Here is a 23320-nt window from a genome sequence, read left to right as displayed (position 1 = left end):
TGGCCAGCACTCTCTCTTCTCCTGGCTGTCATTTTGATTTTCCTATATTGGGGCAAGGCTGAAATTTAGGTCTGATGTTAACCCACATAGGTCAATTATTTCACAAAATTATTTTCTTTTTTTTGGTACCGGGGATTGAACTTGGGAGCTTGCTCTTGTGACGCAGGTGGCAGAACCACTGAGCTAAATCCTCGGCCCTACAAGGGCTTTTCTTAAGTATGTTTATCTGTGGGGGGTGGAGCCAGAGACCAGGGCTGGATTCTGGTTTAGGGCACCTTGGAGAGGGGCAGGGAGGGAATCACAAGGAGTTTCTGGTAGTGTATCACTGTATCAAGTAGTGACTTTGGCGGTGGAGAGGCAGGGCCAGGCCGGAAGTGGGTGTGGACGGGCAGTGCAGCAGTGCATGTGACCAGCTCCCACCTCTGGGCTCCTGCAGCCCTTGGGAAGTGGATGCCTGCTCCCTCCTTACTTCCTGTTCTCTCTCCCCGAAGTCTGAGTTCTTGGGGCCGATATGAGCATAGAGAACATACTCGAGGTCTCTCTTTTCTGTGGTAATCTGGTTTGTCAGAGCTGGGAGCCCCCCGTGGACCTGCACTTGGCAGTTCTGGGGCCTCAGCTGATGCAACACAAACTCAGGGCCTGTCAGGCAGGATGGCCCACTGAAAGGTTTTCTGCTGTATTATCACAATGTTGCCCTGGGGAGCTTGCCAGCACCCAGGCCTGCCCTGGAGGTGTGTGTTGAACCCAGGATAGAAATCTTTTAAAGAGTAGACTCCAAGAGAGATGCTGGGAAACAGGGAGGTAGACTCTGTGGATATGGGAAGGGGACTTGGGAAGGGAGGAGTAAAAATGATTAAAATGTGATACAGATTTGTACCAGTTCCCCAAGATGAAGGCAATCATCACACATTGCAAACATTTACTAATAGAAAAGAACTGGAGAGGCAGACGGTAGATAGATCTTCAGTGAGAGAGTGCGCTTGCAGAATGCTTTGCAGTTACTCCTGTCTATCTGTCTGTCTTGTGAACGTATTGCAGAGATCTTCTGTGCTGTAGAGATATTACAGCCAGAAAATCTTGGACTGGAGCCCAGCTTCCACTTCCTGCTGACCTTCAACCTCAGGAAAATGGCCTAATTGCAAGTGGCCTCATCTTTCTGATTCTCAGTTTCCCCTTGTGTGGTATAGGCACAGTAGACACAGAGTGAGTGAACAGATTACTGGTAAAGGTAGTTGCCCCAGAATCATATCAAGGCTGTCTGTCCCTCTTGAGGTTGGCACTCACCTTTGGACAGTTCTCTCTGGCAGCTAATCCTGCCCAGGAGCCAGCAAGTCAGTGCTGGGTCACAGGCGGGCACATCCTGAGCCTGTGATCTGGAGGTCACGGGCAGGGGATTCTTCCTGTGTGGCCCCCGAGTTCACTGAAGCAGCACTTGGAGTGTGCATGCCATGTGGACTCCTGGTTCTCCTGAAGCAGCCTGGGCAGCTGGGGAGAAAGCTCACACTCAGACTCCTTATGGGTGGGGTAGGAGCTGACAAGGCTGCCTGTTTGAGGATGATGGCGACTCATTTCACTTGCTCAGGGTCAGGTACTGGCCAGGCCTGGCAGCTTGTAGGCTACCAGCAAAGTGCCATGGCTGGCTGGAGGAAGGAGAAGGGGTAGGAACTGTTTGTTTGGTGGCTAGGCATCCTGGGGAGCAGAATTGTGTGGGCACTTTGGGAACCCCGGGTGAAAAGCAGCCAAGTGTGTTCCCTTGACCTGAGGAGGAGGTTATCTTCCTCTAAAAGCCTGAGCATTTTTTGTCAAGAGCTACCCAAAGTTACATTTTTTTGTGTGTGTGGCACTGGAATTTAAATCCAGGACTCTCCTAACTGTATACCTAACCCTTTTTAAGCTTACTTCTTTTATTTTGAGGCAGAGTCTCAGTAAGTTGCCCATGCTGGGCTTGAATTTGGGGTCCTCCTGCCTCAGCCTGTCAGAATGCTGGGATTAGAGGTATGCACCACCATACTCAGCTGTTGGTATAATATTCTTTTTTTTTTTTTTTTTTTGAGGCAGGGACTTGCTATGCAATTCAGTTAATTTTCTTCTAATTCTTTGGTTAATAGAAAACACAGTTCACTTACTAACTTTTTGAAGACTTAACATTGATCTAAATTAGGTGGGAATGTATTTTGTAAACCATATGTAGATACAAAAGAGATATTCCTTGCCAACTAGTGACACAGGCAGATGGAGACCGTGGGAGATGCACTTCCGGTTCACAAGACTTCTGAGCAGTTTGTGCTTAACCCTTTAGGGACGCGTCTGTGCCCGGGCCTGTAACAGCAGGACATTGTCAGGGCCACCCAGAGACTGGCTCTGAACAGAACGTGCCTAACTGCAGGCAGGGCTGAACTCGACACACCAGTGTTCCCCAAACATTCAGTGTATGGAATTGGAATTGTGGTTGCCGATGACATTTAAGACAAAACAGGCACATGTTAACAAAGTGGACCATGTTACAGAGTGGTGTTTCAGGGACCTACAAAGAAGGGTGTGTGTGGTCGTGTGCCTGGGGTTGAACTCAGGGTCCTGATGTTAGGCAAAATGTTCTCTCACACCTTAAGAGTAAGTGGTACTGATCATGTTTGTCTCCCATAAACTCCTCATTTAATGTGAAAGTGTTGTGAATTGAAAGTTACACTTGTAGCAGCTGTAACACATTGGCAGTATTCTATTTATCATAAAACATTTCTGTAAGAGTCCCTGTAGCTATTTTCTGGTCCTTGAAAACGTTATCAAAGATTTCAGAGTATTAAGGGAATAAAATTCACATCTAAATTAATCTTTTCTTCTAGTTTCCCAGTCAATGCTTTGCTAGCTCACTGTGTGAGCATGAATTTGGAGTGAAATAAATACCTTTAAAACAATGCACACGGGCCGGGGATTTAGCTCAGTGGTTCCGCCGCCTGCTTCTCAAGCATAAGGTCCCGAGTTCGATTCCCGGTACCAAAAAAACAAAACAAATCAGTGCACACTTAGGTTGTGGTTATATTGTTCCCAAATTCAGTGAAAACAGTTTTAGACTTGAAAATATTTGTGTGGTTTTTTTTTTTTTTTTTTGTACTGGGGATTGAACTCGGGTCCTTGCACTTGCAAGGCAGATGGCAGAACCACTGAGCTAAATCCCTGACCAAACACCTTTTTTTTTTTTTTTTTTTTGGTACCGGGGATCAAACTTGCAGGTGCCGGAACCACTGAGCTAAATGCCTGGCTAGACTTGAAAATATTAAAGATACAAAGTATGGAAAGGAAAGCTAGGTATTATGTGCCTGTAATCCCAGCACTCTGGAGGCTGAGGTGGGAGATTGCAAGTTTGAGGCCAGCCTGGGCCATCAGCAAGAGTGGTGGCTGACCTGTCCAAAGCCCTAGGTTCAATCCCCAGTACTGGGGAAAAAAACAGTACTTCTTTTCCCCAGCATAGGGGATCAAACCCAGGGCTTCACCAGTTCAAGGCAGGCATTCTAGTGCTGAGCCACATCCTCAGCTTTTTAATTTTTTTTTTGGGGGGGGTTAGTACTGGGGATCGAAGGTACTTGGGACCTTGGGCTTTCGAGCCAGGCGGTAGCACCACTGAGCTAACTCCCTGGCCCAGCTTTTAAATTTTTAAAAATTTTCTTGGTACTGGGGTTGAACATAGGGCCTTTATACTAAGCTACATCCCCAGCCTTTTTCTTTCCTTTTCTTTGTTTTTGAGATAGGATCTAAGTTGACCAGTCTTAAATTTGGAATTCTCCTGCCTCAGTCCCCTAGAGTGCTAGCATTACAGGCATGTACCACCACACCTGGCTATTTCAGGGAGGGTATTTTAAAACAGGATCTCACTATATTATCTAGGCTGTATATGAACTCAATATGTACCTGAGTTACAGACTCAAACTCCTCCTGCCTCTCGGCCTCTTGAATGTTGGTATTGAAAGCATGTGGGGGAAAAAAAAAAAGAAAGCATGTGCCATCACACCTGGCTTACAGCTCTTTTTAATGTAAGTTTTATTTTGAGACCAGTTTTTGCTTTGTTACCCAGGCTGGCTAAAAAATGGATCCTCCTGCCTCAGCCTCCCTAGTAGCTGGGATTACAGATACCTGCCCCTGCACTGGGATGGTTTTTTAAAAAAAATCTTTATTAGTATACATTTGTGATACATAGTAATTATATTCACCTGGTGCTGGGCATTTGTTATTTTAGAGAGCCTCTTGGAACTCAATAGGTGCCTAGCATCCCTGATAGTAGTAATCAAATTTGGTTAAAGCCTACATGATTAGGGCTGCTTTGCTTGTGAAACTGAGCAAGTGTTTGATTGTTCATTTTGTGTTCTGCAAAGGAAAAAGCTAGAGTTTAAAATATTTTATTTACTTGCGCAGTCTGGGGATTCAACCTCAGGCCTCACCTGTGCTGAGCTGGCAGTGCAGTCACTGAGCCCTGAGGGTTAGGGGTGGAGCCTGCCCTCCCAGCCCTTCTCCTTAGGTATAGCTCCTCCAGGCTTTCCTCTGCTGTTCTGGGCACTCAGAAACTGACCTGAACTCAAGTCCAGAGCTGCCTCAAGGCAGTGGGGAATTAGCTCAGCGCTGGAGACCTGGGTTTGTTCCCTGAGAGAGGACAGCCCTTTCCTCTGATTTCTCAGCCCTTCCTCTCTCTCTCTGGTACTGGGGATCAAACCTATGCGCAGTTGACTACTGAGCTACATCCCCAGACCTCTTTCATTTTTTATTTTGAGACATGGTCTTTTTTTTTTTGGTACCAGGGATCAAACTCAGGACCTTGCACTTGTGAGGCAGATGTGCAGCCAGGGTCTTACTGAGTTGTCCAGGTGGGGCTTGAATTTGTGATGTTCCTGCCTCAGCCTCCCGAAGTGCTGGGCCACTGGGCCAGGTTCCTCTTCTTTTTTTTTTTTTGGTACCGGGGATTGAACTCGGGTCCTTATGCTTGTGAGGCAGGCAGTGGAACCACTGAGTTTAATCCCCAGCCCTTCCTCATCTTTCTTATGAATACATGCTCTGCTTTGTAGTCACTCTTTCTGTGGCCCCAGCCCAGCTTCTGGAGCGAGTGGCTGCACACCCCTTGGGATGCGTGGTCTCTTCCACATCTCTGTTGAACCAGTGTTTACCATGTTAAGGCACCTTAGATTTTGTCCACTGAAAAGTTCAAGGAAATTGCCTCACAAAAAGTAAGCTGGGGGCTGGGGATGTAGCTCAGTGGCACTGTGCCTGCCTTGCAAGTGCAAGGACCTGAGTTTGATCCCCGGCACAGAGTGGGGGTGTTTACTGAGCTCATTTGAAAGATGGACTGTTTTTGCAGTGGTTAGGGTCTAAGGAGGTCTGGCTACTAGCAAGGATCTGGTCTAAGAACCACATGAAGTTTAAGATGATTTTGAAGAAGATTTTGTTTAAATAGCAGAAGTGCATGTGTGGGTGTTTGTTTCAGCTCTGGGGACCAAACCCAGGCCTTGTGCAGGCCAGGCCAGCGTTCTACCACTGAGCTGCACCCCAGCCTTACTGTAATAACAGCTTGTTCTTGGGGCAGAAGGAAAGTGAGGAAACACACAGTTCTAGCCCGAGTTGTCTCCTAATTAGATTCCCTTCATTGTAAGAATGGCATCTGCAGGTGATTGCATCATATTTCATAATCAGCAGCTGAACTGTTTGCTGTGGAGCCCAGTACTAGGCGTCCAGGCAGGAAGGTCTTTCTTTAATCCAAGCAGCTAAATCTACACAGGGGCCCCGGGTATGGATTCTCCGTCACTTCACCCATCCACACCCCAGGTATGCTCTTCCAACCTCAGAAATGAGCCCAGAGCTGTTACCCCGCTCCCCCCAGCCGGAGGAGTTGGCACTGCCCTCTGAGCAGCCCACCTGCCACCAGTGCACACCACATCCACAAGGGTGTGGCATCAATATGTCACAGCTGATGCCTATTTGAAGCAGGGTGGTTTGTCACCTTGGTGACTCACAGGGCTGGGCAATGCAGACTCTGAATCCTTGCATTTATGTCAGCTCAGGTCTCCCACCTGGCCACACTTTGTTCTGTTTGTAGTTCTTTAAGTTGGCGTTAATTGGGCCAGGGATTTAGTTCAGTGGCACTGCACCTGCCTTGCAAGCGCAAGGTCCTGAGTTGGATCCCTGATACCAAAAAAAAAAAAAAGGCGTTAAGACTCAGGTGTGGAGCTGCTAGGCCATATTTTGCTTATATTGCTTCATATGTTGCTTGCTTACAGTGGCATGAAGCAGTTATTAAATACACACCTGCTGGACGAGAGTGAGAATCCTAAGTATTTGCGGTGACTTACCCTTACACACGGGCTCAGGGAACTTCTGAATTCCTACACCAACTCACCTGTTTGAGAATCAGAATGTGTTTAGTGTTTGAATTTGAACATTTTAATTTCTTTGTAACAGAGCAAAGCAAATTGTGACAAAATTGTTTCTAGGATTAGGGGTCTGCAGTTTTTGGTACCGGGGATCAAACTCGAGACCTTGTTCTTGCAAGGCAGGGGGTCTGCAATTTTTACTTTGTATCATTTTTAGGTTGAGGAATGCTTCTCTCGCTTCTCTTGGGTGGTGTCAGATGCTGCATTAAGAAGTTGGGAGATTTTGGCTATGTGTGTGTGTGCGTGTGGGGGGGTTGGAATCAATGACAAAAAGTTGCTAATTGTGTTTGGAACTGACACAGAATAAAAAAGGGGCTTTTGGGGCAGGGGATTTAGCTCAGTGGTTTCGCCGCCTGCTGTGCAAGCGCAAGGACCTGAGTTCGATCCCCGGTACCAAAAAAAATTGGAACTTCCCATTTAGGAGGGTGCCATATAACAAAAATATTTTGTAAAACTTGTCTACATGAATTGTTCAAGTTTTGGATAGGTACTCAATCATGAATGGGAATTATATTGATTCTCCCTTTTTCAAACAAACTACAATATGAAACATTAAGAGTATGTTGCAAGTGTTATGTTTGTGAAATTATGTTTGGTAAACTTTTTGTAGAACTGGGGACGGGGCAAAGGCATATTAAACTGGATATCTATCCCTTTTTTATTATTTTCCTTTGAGACAGGGTCTCACTAAGCTGGCCAGGCTGCCCTGGAACTTTACATCCTCCTGCCTCAGCCTGCGGAGCCACTGTAATTAAATAAAGGCGTGCATCACCGCGCCCAAATTTGGTGGAACTTTTATTCCACTTGTATGTATATATATTCGGATGTGTAAAAAAGTCAGAGGCCTGGTTTCTCATGGCGCACTGCTTCTGGTTGGAAAAAGAACGCAGAAAGAGCCTTTTGTGACTCCTTGCTGTTGAGAATCTTCTGATCCTAGATGTTCTATAAGCTTTGCATTTTCCCTGTGGAAACTGTTTTCGCTCTCTGTAGTAAACTTCTCTGAAGCTCGTGCCTTGCAGGTTAGACTGGTCCCGAGTCCTGGCGGGAAGGGCGCAGTCCCCTGCTCCGAGGTCCCCTCCCCGAAGGACAGGGGAGATCGCGAGGTGGCGCGGCGGCGCGAGGGTGGTCTCTTTCCTAGACCGCCTTGCACCGCACTACAGGCCGATCATTCCGCCGAGCTGCATCGCGACTGCGGGGCCTCGAGGCCCAAGGTCCTGGGCGGGAGCTTCCGCGTGGCGTCCCGACGGTGGCGGGCACCTGGCCCGCGTGGCCGGCAGCAGGAGTGGCTGCAGCGGCCCCCCCCACCCCGGGGGGCAGCGAGGTCCGCGGGAGCGTGCACCGTGAGTCAGGCCCGGGCGCGGCCCGGACCGGCGCCGACCCTGGGCCGGTGTGGGGCGCGAGACTGGTTTGGGAGGTGTCCGCCGAGCCGCGTGGGAAGCTGAGCGCCGCGAGCTGTGGGAGCGCGTGCGGGGAGGGGCGGGGCCAGCTAGCCAAGCCCCGCCCCTCGGGCTCCGGGGCCCGCCTCTGCGCCCGTGAGCTCCGCCCTCGAGCCACTCCCTCCCACAAAAGGCCCCGCCCCTCGACCGCCGGGCCCCGCCCAGCCGGGCGCGGGCGGGCGGCGTCGCCTTTAAGAGCTCCCCGGTGTTTTGGGGGCCGCGGGCCGGGCGCGCTGACCTGGTGCGCATGTCCCGGGCGGTGACGCCGGCGCCGGGCTCCATGTGTGCGGCCGAGGGGCGCATTATCTGGCCGGCGGCGCGGGCGGGCGGGTGGACCGGCGGAGCGAGCGCCGCGGGCCCGGGCGGCCCCACGGGCGGAGCGAGCGCGCGCGGCACGGCGCCCCCGGCCCCCCCGCCGCCGCCCGGCCCCGCGGGCGACCCCAGCTCCAGCTTCGGAGCGCGCGCGCTGCTCTAGGGCCCGGCGGCCCGGCCCGGTAAGTTCGCCACCAAACTTGACGGGGCGCGGGGCGCGGGCCGGGGGCCTGGGCGGGGACCCGCGCGAGGATCCGCGCGAGCGTCGAAAAGTGCGAGCGAGCGAGTTCTACTCCAGGGTCCCCGCGGCGCCTTCCCCGCGCTGCCTGCAAAGTTCCCCGCGCCGCCGCCGCCGGGCACGTGGGGGCCTATCGGGCGAGGGTCCCGGAAAGTCGCCGCGTCGCCTCGCTTTTTCCTGCGCTGCCTATGGGGCTGGGGAGGGGCCGGGCCGGGAGGCGCCGCTGCTGAGCGCCGGGCGGGGGGTGGCGGCTAGCGCACGTGGGCGCGCGGGGCCGGGGTCCCGCGCTGGGGGGGGGGCTCCCGGCGGGCCGGGCTGCGGCGCTGAACCCCGCGGCTGTAGCGGCGGCGGCGATCCCGTGTCAGAATAAAAGTCCCCGTGCGCCCACGCCTGCAGGGCCGGCCCTCCCCCCGCCCTTCCCCCACTCGCGCCCTTCCTGTTTGACCCCCAGGAGCCGCGGGACCCTTCCCCCTCTCTGGGCGGCAGCCTTTCCCCAAGGGTCCGCACTTTAAATTTGCCTCCCCATTTAGGAGGTGGCTCTATTGATTTCTTTTTTCCCCACCTGGAATGGGTTGGCATCAGTGACTAGACAGCAGCAGCTGGCCTTTTAAAGGGATTATTGCCAAGAATCGGAATTGATCACTTCAACAAGGAAGGGCTTATGGGCAGGGCCTCCGCAGCAGCCGGACACTCGGGAACCTGGAAATGAATGAAGATCTCCCTGTAGGGCTGAGTAACAACCCTTGGGTGCATGTTTCTGCCCTGCCCTGAGAATTTTGCCGAGGCTGCTTCATTTTGTGTAACTGGCCCAGCGCCTTGAGGTGTGTAGTTCTTCCTTAAGCGCTGTGGATTCTTTAGAACAAAGTCTGAGTGACTCACCTGAGCCTTGAATCCCCCCCCCCCCTTTTCTTTCAGTTTTCTTGGATTACACAGCGTCCCTTCCATCTCTGTTCTGTGCCCAGCCACACGGTGACACCTCCTGGCCGTGGCCGCCAGGGAGGGACAGACAGCCCTCTGTGCAGCCGTCATCCCGGCCCGTCAATGTAGTTTTCTTGTGGCAGCTAACAGTTTTCAGCTAGATTACGTGAAGTACTGTGTGACGGCAGCAGTTCCTTAAAGTACATTTAGGTCAGCAGCAGGTTAGACCTGACCCCAAGCGGTAGAGGAAGGCGCACAGCGTAGGCTGGCCGCGGGTTTGAGTGCCTACTCTGTGCCAACTTTCACTCCCAGCTGCGGTTGGTGTCTATAATGATCCTATGGGGACGAGGTCCCACCCCACTTTGCAGGTAGGGTTTTGAGGCTCTTGGAGGCCAGGCTGCTAGTGGAGGGGGAGAACCAGGCCAGAGCCCTCACTGGGGGCACCAGAGCCCCTGTTGGAAAGTTCAGCGTGTGAGAATTTCCCTGGAGCCCTGAAGCTGTAGGCAGTGTTCTCCGCCGGGCTCCTCGGCACCTCTTCGTGGAGGGGGAGGGTTGGTGTCTTAGGGAGGCCGTTCTAGCCCTGCCTAGCCTTCTGAGAGTCCAGTCACCAGCTGGCCTTTGGGGCGGGTGCCACAGGGTTGCTTCTTTGCATTTTGCCTCCTCAGCCTAGAACTTAGAAAAGTTGGCTGTTTTCTAGAGAAATAAGTTTAGGGTGTGGGAATTTTGAGAGTGGCTTTCTATACTGCTCTTCACTTACTGACCCCTCCTTCGTGCCCGGTGTTGTTCTTCCTTACTGATCCCCCAGCTTCTGAAGCAGGTTTTTGCAAGGATTCTTTCATCTTCGAAGTGGTGGGAAAGGGAGGGTTGTGTATTACTGATTTGGATGCATTGTTTTTTCCACTTAGATGACATCATTTTTTTAATGCCAAGTCATCTCTATTAATGCAGTATCATTTGGGAGATCCTGCAATATTCTATATTTTGATAATGAGGGCAAAAATACTTGCTACCGTTGGAAGCAAAAAATCCTAGAAGGATTTGTACCAAAATACCAATAAAATCTCTGAATTAGGATTATCAGTAGCCCGACCTTCCCAGCGCATTTTCTGGTATCTCTTATTTTGTGATTTTTTTTCAAAAATAAGGAACACTTTTTTATTTGAGTAATGAAACAGTTTAAAGCTGCAGTTCTCAGCCCTTCAGTAGCTCTTTGACTTGTTTTGCATCATTTATTTTGTGAATTTCTGGCATTGCAAGTAGTGATTGTGGATTGATTTATTCAATGCATATCTGTATGCATACTGTGCCTCCGGCACTGTGCTAGGGATCCCTGCTCAGTGGAGTTTACGGTGAGATTAGTGGGCAAAGAATAGTAATTAATCTCATAAACGTGGGGAAACTTAGAGCGGCCGAGAAGGACACCCCGACCTAGGGAGTCTACGGGGCCTTTCTCCTGTGGGTTCAGAGGATGAGTGGAGGTTAAGTAGGTAAAGAGAAAAAGAATGTTTCTAGCTGGAGAGGGCTTGAAGGGAAGGAAGATTGGGAAGCCGGAGCGGAGAGCAGTGTTGGCTGGGACTAAATGGACGGGCACAGGGGAGGACCTGGGGCCTGAAGTGTGGTGTCTAGGGTTTTTCCTGAGAACAGTAGGACCCCCTTGATGGGAAGAAGGGAGGGGCAGGGACTGGCCTGAAGAGCCCACACGAGCCAGGACCTCTGGGTTTTAATTAGCAGAGGACCTGAAGCATACTTCTGAAGGATGTGGGTAGGAAGGCAGCAAAGCCATTGGAAATGTTGGCTTTTTCTCATATTTGTTTTCTTAGGAGAAAATTAAGAATGACCTGCAGAGTCTTGGATGTGGATATGTTAGTTCCCCCTGAGACACAGTGTCACAGCCTTTATCATGAACCCAGTTCAGGACCTCAGCGAGCACTAGTGGCTGACAGCACAGGTACCTGATGCTTGCCCAGGGTGGTACCTGCTTGGATGCTGGGGGTTTCTGTGCCATCAAGTGGAACATGCAAGGCTGTTTTCCCTAGACCAGTGATGGCGAATCTTTTAGAGCTGTCAGTGTTAAAAAACACCTTGTTGTGGTATGCGTGCCATAGGTTCGCCACCACTGCCCTAGACCTTTCTCTCCCCTGCTAATTGAGTTAATTTATGCTCGCTGTAGCAAATAGATTATGAAACAGGCTATAGGTGAAGTCTTCCCAAGCAAGCAGCTGTCCCAGGGTAATTGAACATCGCTGGGATTCCCTCCCCACCCACAAGTTGGGAAGTGCAGCAGAGCTGGAAGAACGAGTTGTCAGTGTCATAGTTAGGGCTTTCTGAACTGTGCTGCCTGCGAAGTGTGGTCGTGTGTTAGAATGGATGCTCTGGAATTATCTGAACTGTTTCAGGAGGTAACCAAGGCAGCCTGGCCTCAGATGGCTGTTCTTCCAGGTAAGGAAAACATGTTTTATGCACTAACTGTGAAGCTACCTCTTTGAATTGAATTAGACAGGCAGTGTGTTAAGGTTGACATAAAAAAGGGGTCTTGAAGTGATCACAGCGAGATAGAAGTGATGGTCTCAGAAACAGTGTACCGTGGGAGACAGATTCTGCCTGCCTGTGGATTCCCACAAGCATGATTCAGGACTTTGTTGAGAGAATGTCAGATTCTGGGCTTGCCCCTCCCCCGCCTTGCGCTTTCCAGGTTGTATTTGTGACCTCTTTTTGTCTGATGAAAATGTAGGTTAGTCTTTTAGAAGACAAAGGAACTTATTTCAATAGTATACCTGAAGGAGGCCTCAGGAAATGACTGGGAATCCTCTGAAACCCTCCAGGGGAGAGGGGAGAGGACCTTGGTAAGAAGGCTCACGTGGGTGCAGCCAGGGCCCCTGCTGCTTTTCTGTGAGCTGCTGCACCCACCTTTCACTCTTCACCCTCGCTTCACAGGTAAGTTTGGCAGGGACTTGCCCTCTGTGCTGATTCCTGGCTTCAAGAGTTTCTTAAGGGCTTTGCGAAGTATAGAAGCGACATGTGAGACAGGGAGGGGAAGATGTGCTGGCAGGAGGTGGGCAGTGCCTCTGAGGGGCTAGCGGCAGGTTGAGGTGGGAGTGAGAGGCCTTAGGCTGGTCAGGCTGCTTGTCTTCCCTAAAGATAGGGAGGCGGAGCTGTGGGTGGGGTTGGGATCGGTCCTGCAGAGTTGGAGAGAAAGTCTGCTCTGCTCAGCCTTTCTTCCTGTAGCTCTCTGTCTCTGGGCTGTCTTGCTGGTCAGATTTTTTGGTTTGAACCTTGAAACTTGACTCAGCCTAAAAGAGAGGATATCTCTGAGCATACTTTGAGACTCTGGTGGGCTGGGCACAGTGGCACACGCCTGTAATCCTGGCAACCTGGGAAGCTGAGGCAGGAGGATCACAAGCTCCAGTCCAGCCTGGACAACTCAGTGACTTAGAGAGACCTTGTCTCAAAAAATAAAAAAGGTTAAAATGGAGCTCCAGGCAAAGGTCCTAGGTTCAGTTCTCAGGACTGTTAAAAAAAAAGAAAAGAATACTCCTGTGTTACAGTGGCAGAACAGTTCCTCCTATGCCATGGAGGCAGCTCCAAGTCCAGTGCCACCTGGTGTTTGCCTAGGTTGACCTGGGCAGCGGGTCCCTGAAGTGGCACCTGTGTCTCTGTTGGCCTTGGCTTGGCCTCGGGTGTCCACACTGCAGGTCACTTCCTAGTGACTGGATTTGCTGACTGTGCCTTTTGGTTTCCATTTCTGTGAGCGGGTGGTTTGCTGTCCATGCTGAGAGACCATGGTAGGCACAGGTAATGAGAGCAGTGGTGCGCCCGAGTGCCAGGTGTGAGTGTGTAGGTGCTACGCTGCCTATGTGGGGCCCTCCCCTCTTATAGGACGGACTCTCACTGTCTCATCTGTGTCCTTTGGAACCTTTCCTCTGCTTTGTGCCACAGCCTCCCTCTGTGTCCCTGAAAAAAGGCAAAGACCCCTACAAGGAGAGCTACCTGCGTTGCCTTGGTGATGCCACATGTGGGACCTGGGCCCATCCTGTCTTGGGGCCGCCTGCTGACACCGGATGGTGTCCTGCCTGAGGGACTCTGGACCTGTGAGGTGGGGGCTGTTTGCCAGGCAGCCTTGTCATGGATCCTGCCTTTGGGAGCAGGCCTGGGAGCAGGTTGTGGGTGGTGTGCAGTGACACCGGGAGAGCTGATTCCCTTCTAGACTTGAGTGCTCGAGCTTGTTTGGGTGTCAGACAGATCTGGCTTTGTCCTGAGTGCTTACAGTTACCTCTTTCCAGCCTTGGGCTGGTTGCCTGGCCCCTTGGCCTCAGCTTTGTCATCTGCTGGTGTGGACAGTATCTTTGAGCTCTTGGGATGGCTGCGCGCAGCTGGGGCTCTCGGCCTCTGCTTCTCTGTTCACTGCAGAGCCACAGCTCCTCTTCCTGCAAGACAACTCCATGCTGCCCTGGTCCCACGACTCACTCGGCACACGCAGTGAGGAGTGAGGCCTTTATAGCAGAATCCCACTGCCAGCTAACGATGCGGGTGTCAGAACTCGCCTCGGGGAGGGCTCCCCTAGAAAGTCAGTCAGGCTATCCAGGAGGAAAGTGGGAAGCACTGTGGCCCACCCCAAGCCTGCTTTGAATCCCAATTTAGCGTTGCCTCCCCTCACAGCTGCTCTGTGCCATGAGCCCTGGACTCAGCTGTTCATTGTATTGAACGCATTCTTACTACCTCAAGGGAGCAGATTTCAGGGCCTTGTTTCTGTCATTTGAGTTTCCAGGTGTGGATTTTTGTGGTAGTTGACAACAGAATTTTAGTTTTCTTGTGTGTTTTGGGCAGGGTCATTGCCAGCAAGTTCTCGAAAGTGTGCTGTTGCCACCTCCATTTTCCAGTTGCTGGGTGGTGAAGCAGGATGTTCGATCAGGAGAGTGGCGTGGCAGACTGGAATCTTGGCCTGAAGCTGTGATGAAATTGGTGAGTCCCATGGGGCCTGTGCTGCCCTCAGGACTTGTGTTCATTGATGGAACACCAGGACTCCACTTTCTCGCCTGAGTTTCATATTCTGTTGTCTCATGTAATATTTTTGGGCTTTTTAAAAGTTTCCTTTTCATTAGTATATGTTTGTTTTTGTTTTTTTTGGTACTGGGGGTCGAACTCGGGTACTTGCGCTTGCGCAGCAGGTGGTGAAACCACTGAGCTACATCCCCGGCCCAGTATATGTTTGTGATACATAATAGTTATACTCATCTTGGGATTTTTTTTTTTAACCCCTCTTTTGTGGTCCTGGAGATTGCACCCAGAACCTTTGTGCTGAGTTATGTCTCTAGCCCTTTTTGTTTTGAGACTGTCTTGTTGGGTCACTAAGTTGCCCAGGCGGGGCTTGAAGTTTTGATCCTCCTGCCTTAGCCTCCCAGAGTGCTGGGATGACAGGCGGGTGTCACTGTGTCGAGCATCTGGGCTTTTAATGCCAACTTCTTCAGTAGTGGTGGCTTTTTCAGAGGGCTTGTAGTTAGCTCCCTCTTTGGGATTCTCCTCGATCTACTGCAACCTGGGGAGAGTTTCCCAGTGTATTGGTATTTTCCTAACACCCTTGTTTTTTGTGCCGGAGATCGAACTCGGGACCTTGGGCTTGCGAGGCAGGCGCCGGAACCACTGAGCTAAATCCCCGGGCCTCCCTTGTTTTGATGTACCAATCTTCCCAGCTGTTTGTACCAATCTTTCCCAGTGGGTCTTCTGTCTCCTGCCTCCCCTCTCCAAACCTGTAGTGAAGTTTGGTTGAGTTTTTTCTTGTTTGTTTCCAGCTATACAAGAGACATTTCTGCTGAAGTTTGGAAAAGAGGTGGGAGCCTCAGGTGTCAGCTATAGGAGTTGCCTGGGCTGCTCTCGCAGTTTTCTTGCTGGTAACGCACAGAGCATGATTGCAGCCATGCAGTCAGTTTGTATTTTTCAGGCTGTAGCATTAGAAATGTAACTATTTTTGATAGGCTGCAGACAAATCTAGAGTTCACCTGGACTTGCACTTCTGTACGCTCTACTGCTTCACTCAGCACCTGGCAGGTACACTTCACTATGAGACTGAAAGCCCTTCCTGTCACAAACTGGAACCTGAGGTGCAAGTGGAAATGGCCTGTCCAGTACTGACTTCAGAAGCAATGAGAATGTGGCTCTGTTTCCTCCGGGAGCCTCCCTGCTCCTTCTGATCTCTGTTGCTGTCACTGAGATATTCATGGCTTCGTTAATTTTGTTTTGTTTTAGCTTCCTCACTTTATTTGTCCCAGCCCACTGGCCAGTTTCCTTCCTTAGGGCCTCGTCCTTGGAGCCCTGTGGTCGTGGTGTCTGTTGGATGAGGGTGGGACAGGACACAGGGAGGAAGAAGTGACTCAGGGCTGCCTTGAGAAAGTGGCTCCAGCCATGTCTTCTGTCCTGGAATCCAGTGGGTCATGGTTTTAAGTTTTAAGAGCATAAAACTGATCTTTCCTGTCCATTATTAAAAATATAACTGCACTTAACTTGGAAACATCCTTCAGTAATGGATGGGCAACCATTTCAAGACACAGAGGAGCAGCTAATGAAACGGGAGGAGCAGACCCCAGACTGGGCTCCGGGGGTTCGGCATGCTGCTCCAGGGCTAGTGTGGCCTTTCCATTCTGCCGAGGATGCCGGCTCCTAAAACATTATGGGAGATCATTTTCTGTACATCCTTTCTATTTGGGAGAGTCTGTTCTGGCTGCTGGAGTGTCTTCACACAGTGTCACAGGGGAACTGGTTGAGGGGATTGGATGGGTTTTGTTTAGAGGAAGGTGGTGGAGGGTGGCAGCAGGTTCCAGGAGGCCTGTTGGGAAGCCCAGCTTGAGGCTCAGGATTGAGCTCAGGATTGCTTGTGCCCTAGGGGAGTGGAAGGGGTTCCTCTTTCCACAGATCAGATCAGGTGACTGCCAGAAAAGACAGCAAAAGTGGAAAGGTGGCCACCTAGGAAGGGAGGTCAGTGCTGAGCGAGCAACTCAGAGACACATGTGCACCCGCCCTCTGTGACGTTTGAGGTGACGGGAACTGCTTGGGTCTTACCTTGTTTTAGAAGAAGGGAAAAGGAAACTTAAATTGCTTAAAACAATTAGAGTGAAGTGCTCACCTAGCATGCATTGAGGACCTGGGTTCAACCCCTGACACCGGAAAGGAAAACTTGATCCCTGACCTTTAAGGGCCTCCCCTATCTGGGCAGGGCCCCATGGAGTGCAGTGTATCCAGGCCTTTGCATTACCAGAGTGCTGTGCTGCTGGCTGTGCGCTTCCCTAAGCAGAATTTTGTTGTTGTTGTTATTGTTGTTTTGAGACAGGATCTCATTATGCAGTTCAGGCTGGTCTTGAACTGTGTAGCCCAGGCTGGCCTCGAATTTGCAGTGATCCTTGTGCCTCAGCCTCCCAGTGCTGGGATTACAGGTGTGTGCTGCCGCATAAGTAGAGTTTCTTAGCCAGTGGATGGGTTGGTGACAAGGATATGGCCTTGTGGCCAGGTGGCCCCAGCCCCCAGCCAGCTCTGCGGGCTGAGTGGCCATGTTTTCCTCCAGTGCGCTGTACAGATGGGATTTTTATTACATGCCATGCCGTGTAGAGGATGGGCATCTACTCTCCATCCCAGTCATTCTGGGGAGAGGGTTTATTGGTCTCAGGACATGTGTGGTTCCTGTGGAGAAGTCCTGAGGAGCAGCTGGGAAGGATGAAATTGGGACCTCTCCTCTAGGGACTCAGCATTTGTGGAAAGATGTGTGGGTTATGCTGTGTGTTCCCATTGTTGCTGATGACCTTACATAGGAGACTTTCTTTTTTTGAGACAGAGTCTCACTATGCAGCCCAGACTGGCCTAGAACTCATGGTGACCCTCCTGCCTCTGCACGGCCTCCTGAGTGCTGGGATGATGGGTGTGCGCCACCATGCCTGGCTGAGACTTTCTCACCCTAGGCCAGGAGAGCCTGGAAAGGTTTCTGAGCAGGAGCGCATCACTTTGGATTGGGCAGGGACAGGCTGGGGTTGTATCTCAGCAGCGCAGTGCCTGCCTGGCAAGTGAAAGGCCCTGAGATTGATTCCTGGTACCAAAAAAGAAAAGAAAAGAAAAGAAAAAAAAAAAGACCAAATTGGGCAGGGAACCCAGTGGGGAGGAAAGAGCCACTGACAAAAGGCAGGCCTGAGGTGATGTGGCCTTGAATCTGCCTGACAGGGATAAGTAAAAAGGAGGAACAGGTGCCAGAACCCTGCAGGAAGATGGGTGGGGAGTAAGTGGATCCCAGAGCTGAGGACAGTTCATCGTTGGTTTTAACAACTGTTGAGTGCCTTCCCTGCTGGCCATTGTCAAGCCCCTGGGTCCTGCGATGGGTGAGATGGCTCCTGCCTGCCCGAGTCTCTCAGCACCCAGGAAGATGGGATGGGTGCCGTAAAGCTGGCACGCTTGAGGCGGGCTGCAAGGACAGACAGCTGGGCAGGGGCTGGGGGGACATGGGCCTCAAGACTGCAGGTCTGTAGAGTGAGAGGTGCCGCGTGGGAAGGACAGTGAGCAGGCACAGGGCATGTCTGTCTGTGTCTTGTGAGAGGGCTCAGGGTGGGAGTGTAGAGTTTGATCTGTCCTTGTATGTCCCCTCCCCAGGCTGCAGTGCTTTGTGTTAGACGAAAATGCGATAAATTACAGTTGAACAAATAAGATATCTGAGGGACATTGCATTCACACAGAAAAAAAGTAGTGATGGACGGATGGAAGTTACAGGGACCCAAACTGGACCTTAGTAGGGCCGGGGATTTAGCTTAGTGGTTCTGCCACCTGCCTCACAAGAGCAAGGTCCCAAGTTCGATCCCCGGCACCAAAAAAACCCAACCAACAAACAAAACCAAACAAACCAGACTGGACCTTAGTCTGGGAAAGAGCTCTCTAGTAATTTGAGGATCTAGAAGAAGCTCTACGTGATTCCTGAGCACTGGGAGCTGTTTGGAACCTGCATTTTCTAGATTCTGAGGATTTTTCCGGCTTGAAGTTTTAGTTTTCCAGAGATTTAGGGTGATTAAGATACTTCTGAAATATACACATGAATTATTCTAACAGCTGTTGCTTGCTGGTTTGGGGAAGTTGTGTTGTCTTGGGCATTGCTCAAATGTTTTCAAATCCTGGCTCTTCTGGCCAAGTTTGGGGGGAAGACAGATGGGTGTCCCACAGCCATGATACTAGTTTTGAGAATGTGTGTGGTGGGGTTAAGGGTCACAGGAAAGAGAAGAGCCTAGAGGATTTGGCACTTGGATAAAAACGACTTCACATCTGATTGATGACCAGCGAGTCTTAGTCAGTGTACTGATGGGGATTGGAAGAGGGTGAGCGCCAGATAATTTGAGTGTGAACGGCTAGGGTGTGCTCTGGCCACTGCTGCAGCCCCCAGACCCCAGGCCCCAGGTGGAGGCAGATCAAAATCTGCCGACCTGGAGCCCCCTTCTGTGTCAGTAGCCTGGGCACCTGTTCTCTGCCTGCTGGTCTGTCCTGCCGTGTTCACTGGCTCACAGGGACTGCTGCTGAGGGGAAGGAGGGGATCTGCACACACTGCAGCTCACTGTGCAGACCTTGGTTTGCTCCTGTGGTGTCCTGAGCAGGTGGGCCCTGTGCATACATCTTGTTGGAGAGGAAGATGGAAATTGGTCCTGGTTTATGACACAGGCCCCTTCCCTTGGTTGTAGGCTGGCAGGTGGAGGCCTAGAAATAGGAGTTTTGTCAATAGAGGCCAGGGGATTGGTTGTGTGCATAGAGGGTTTTAGTGCCTTTTACAAAAGAGAAGGATTTGACCGGTCAAAGAATCTGCTGCAGGATCCTCAGGATATGTGCTGTGCACATTGGTGCTTGCTCCCTGGGAGTTTCCTAGGTCCAGTAAAGAGTTAGGGCCGCATGGACTGGGGTCTTGGGTCTGTGGTGATCCTGTGCCTTGGGAGCATCCAGCTGTCGGAGCCAGATTGTCCCTGAGCCAATGGCAGTCATTTGGATTTGAGCCTCAGCCTGGGTCTGGGTGACCATTGAGTTTTTAAATTTTGTTTTTATTTTTGCAGTGTTGGGGATGGAACCCAGGGCCTTGCACATGCCAAGCAAGCACTCTACCACTGAGCTGCACCCCAGCCAGGTTGATTTATTAACTGTGTGACTCTGCACGGTTGCCTCAACTTCTCTTAACTTCACTTGTTTAATTGTTGTGTATTAATTATACAGAATAATGAGTTTCACTGTGCCATTTTCATATATGCATGTAACGTGGTTTGATCATGGCTTTTCCTCATTACCCTCCCTCGTCCATCCTCCCCTCTGAATCTTTTTTCTTTTATAATCTCCCTTCTTAACCTGCCCCCCCTTCCACATTTGAGAGAAAACGTGAGAATTGTTTTTCTGAGTGTAGTGTGATGATCTCTAGTCTGTCCACTCCTGCAGGTAACGTGACTTCGTTCTCTGGCTGGGAGATACTCCACTGGGTGTATGTAGCCCGTTTCTTCATACGTCTGTGGATGGGCCCCTAGGCTGCTCCCGTGCTTGGCCCCTGTGAGTAGTGCTCGACACATGGCTGTACCCGTGCCCTGTGGTGTGCCGGCTGTGGTCCCTGTGGGTGTGTGCCGAGGAGTGGTATCGCTGGGTCCTGTGCCAGCCTGTTGATGTTTTGAGTTCTGTCCTGGCTGTACTAGTTGATGTGGCCTCCAGTTTCCCCACCGTCCTTGCCAGTGTTTGCTAGCCTCAGTGTTCTCCTCTGTCGGGTGGGGTTTCAGTGGTAATCGCCCCTGTGAAGCGTGTGGGATGTGTGCTGCCCAGAGCCGGCAGTCATGGCAGTGCTCATGTGACCTGGCAGTACCTCCTGGGTGTTGATGGCAGTGCTTGGCTCTGTGGTTAGGAGGATTAAATGAAGCCAGGCATGTAAAGTGCTGGTGCCTTGCCGGGCACCAAAAGAAGAACTCAGTAATTGGTAGCCAGTTACTTCTTTTCCTCCTTTAGTAACAATATCTCTTATCAACATTAAAGATGATTCTTTTGATGTCCCCAGCATTTCGTAAGTGGGTTTCAGTCTGAACCTGGGAGCCCAGCAGCAGCTTTCCCAGTGAAGGATGAAGCCTCCCCTTCCTGCTGATGAGGACGCAGCAGGAGACCTGGACCTCCTGCACTGAAGGGTGGCAGAGGAGCAGCCACCTATCTCTTGGGGACAGATAGGCAGAGCTTGGGGCTCATGCTGATGAGGGTGCTGGAGTGACAGGTAGGACCTGGGTCTCTGTGAGATGAGCAGCTGGGGCGGCAAGAGTCAAGGAGAGAACCTTGAGGGTGGACAATGAGGAAACACCTTAAGCCAGGCCCTTTCCCTCCTTCCCTCTGCTTTTGGGATTTTTTTTTTTTTGTATTGGGGATTGAACTCAGGATGTTGTGCAGGCGTGGCGCAGTGCCACTCAGCCAAATCCCAGGCCCTGGTTTTGGGATTTTTGAGACAGAGTGTTGTGTAGCCCAGACTGGCCTTGAACTCCTGATCCTCCTGCTTCAGCCTCTCGAGTGCTAGGATTACAGGTGTGTGCCACGGAGCCTGCTCCCTCCTTCCCTCTTACTGTCTGTCCCTTTGCCTGTCTAGGTAGATTTCCAGAGAATGACTTGCGCGTGGTGGGGTTGTCCAGCTGGGACTGTGTCGCTGAGACCTGAGTGAGAAGGACTTTGTGGGCTGCTTCGGAGCTGATCATCTTTAACAGCCATGCTTCTCTGGGATGCCCAATCTAACATCATCTCAGAGTGCCTAGGAGTGTGGAGTTCAGAGTTTGCACACGTGTGTGCCTGTGCTCATGTGTTTGCTCATGTGTGTATGTATGCTTGTGCATATGCATGCATGTGTGGAAGCCCTGTGTGTGTGTCCTGCTTTTCTATGTCATTGACCTTGTGTGTGCGTGCATGCACGTGGGGCAGTGTGTTTCCTGTGCTTGTGTTTGAGTGCTCCGGCCGTGTCTTCTGCATTGTGCAAGGGGAAGAAAGGCTCCCTTGTCCTTGTTGGATGTGGGTTTTGTGTGGTGCAGCCCTGCTTTTTGTGGGTCCCCTGGCTTTTTCTGGGGCTGAGTCTCTGATGCAGACAAAGTTGTTGAGGGTACAAAGACTTTATGGCCTTTACATTTCTTCAGACTGGTTTTAAGGCAGACAGTGGTGTGAAATTTTCATTGCACCTTGTTTTAGTACTGGAACTGCCCGCAGCAAGGGAAGCTCCCACTTGAGGCAGAAGCTCAGGGTGTTTCGAGGCTCCAGGCCTTCCTTGCTGCTCCCTAATGCTGGCTGTTTGGCCATGGCAAGCAAAACGCTGCCCCGCTGGCAGGGATCTGTGTCCACTTAGCTCGTCCTCTCTGCACCCTGGGAAGGCTGGGACCTCAGGTCTCTCGTGTGAGGATTAAGTGGTGGAGATGTCCAGATAGGGGCCCGGCAAGTTCTGACATCCAGAGAAATGGGGGCAGCCCACCCTCATCTCTTCTTTGCCTTGTCTGAGGCCTCAGGGAGGCTCTTCTTTCTCCACCCCAGCCTAAGTTTACCCACCCTGGCCTCAGTTTACTCTTTAAGGGCTGGGTGTGGTGGTGGTGAGGAGAGTTGGGGTTCTGTGAAACAGCCACTGAGGAGCCCTTGCATCCTCTGCTCATACTGTTATTGTCTGAAAAGTTAAGAAGTTAGGGAGTTTGTTTACATCCTTGTAGTTTTGATTCTTAATGATTTGGCCATGGTTGCCTGATGGATGTCACCATCATTATAGTTTCCTGACCTTGTAGTGTGTGAGCGTATGCATGCCGGGGATTGAACCAGGGCCTTGTGCGTGTTAAGCAGTGCTCTGCTGCTGAACTGTACCCTGGCTGCAACACGTGGTAGCATTTTAGTCTTGTGGTTTCTGTGTTTGCCATCTGGGACTAGAACCAGCTCACTGGCCAGGACCTGGGGCACAGCTGTGGGACTCTGGCTTCTCCTAGGCTGAGCCCCCCTCCCCAGGGGTCCATGCTCCATCAGTCGGGCCTGTCGGTGCTGTGGCTGGTTTGTTCATGGCCCTAGCCAAATCTGAGAATTTACCAGGTCGTGTTTGACTGACTTGATATCTCATGGTCAAAGAAATTGAATTGTACCCCTTAACCAAGGAAGCGTGAGTGGCCAGAAGGTTGTAGGTTGTTGCGTATCTGAGAGGTGTCAGACTGGATTTTGAGAATCTCATGTTATAGGCCATGCAGGTCGTGTGGGCCACGTGGGGACAAAGGGCAGGGACAGGGAGCCCTGCTGAGTCCTCTCTCATCCTGAACTGGACTCGGAGGTGCCCAGGGCATCTATGGGTGGGTGGCCCTGACTTTGTTGCTTGCTTTGGTCCTCATTGGTGTCTCCAGACTTGAATTCAGGTACCCTAGATGCAGCCAGCTGACCTCAGTCACTTGCTTCCCTGTCTTCCATTGCCAGCCTGGAGGACCCTTGGGGATAAATGTGACAGGGGTCATCTGAGGCCATAGGTCTGTCCAGCTGCAGTGGGCTCATGGGGTGCACCTCTGTCCTAAGCAGGCACCCAAGAAATACCAGAGTGCCACATGCATGCCTTCCTTGGTGGGAAGGGGGTTACGGGTGAGAACTGGTCTTCCGGGAGGCTCTGTGGTCTGCTCCTGTGTGTGCCTTTGGTTAGGGGTCTGTAGCAGTACTTGTTTTTGCTGACTATACAGAGTAGTCAGTCTCCGGCTGGGGATGTGATTCAGAGGTAAAGTACTGGCTTAGCATGCACAAGGCCCTGGGTTCCATCTCCAGCACCAGTGGGGAAAAATAAACTAGGCATGGTGGTGCATGTCTGTAATTCTAGTGCTCTGGGAGGCTGAGGCAGGAGGACTGCAAGTTCCAACCCAATTTAGCAACTTAGCAAGATCCTGTCTAAAAATAAAAAAGGTCTGGGGATGTACCACTAAAACCAAACCAAACCAAAAAAGATACAGTTGTCAGTTTCATCTTGGACATTATAATAAAATGTTACTGTAACTTCCACTGTGGCTTTTGCT

General features: G+C 51.2%; 1 protein-coding gene across 11 annotated transcripts in view; it reads left to right on the top strand.

Moving 5' to 3' along the window:
- The window catches only part of Gatad2a (GATA zinc finger domain containing 2A), a 93233-nt gene that overhangs the window by 8157 nt on the left and 61756 nt on the right, over positions 1 to 23320 (top strand). For 2 of the 11 annotated variants that reach the window (XM_021250995.2, XM_004873441.4), the window contains exon 1: positions 8188 to 8337. The exons of 4 other annotated variants lie outside the window; for them this stretch is intronic. Coding sequence is in view for 1 of the 7 variants with exons in the window: in XM_004873437.4 (XP_004873494.2) it covers positions 14262 to 14270 (9 nt within the window). In the remaining 6 variants the exon portion in view is untranslated. Of the gene's footprint in view, positions 1 to 8179; positions 8338 to 12713; positions 14271 to 23320 lie in introns of those variants that run through there. 5 more of the 11 variants (XM_004873446.4, XM_087201909.1, XM_004873437.4 and 2 more) reach the window with 5 other exon arrangements.

The sequence above is a fragment of the Heterocephalus glaber genome, unplaced genomic scaffold (genome assembly GCF_053883595.1).
Source record: "Heterocephalus glaber isolate CG9 unplaced genomic scaffold, H.glaber_assembly_v1.0 deba00001761, whole genome shotgun sequence".
In the NCBI taxonomy this organism is placed as follows: domain Eukaryota; kingdom Metazoa; phylum Chordata; class Mammalia; order Rodentia; family Bathyergidae; genus Heterocephalus; species Heterocephalus glaber.
Note: the sequence above shows the minus strand (reverse complement) of the source record. Positions and strands in the feature narration are given on the sequence as shown.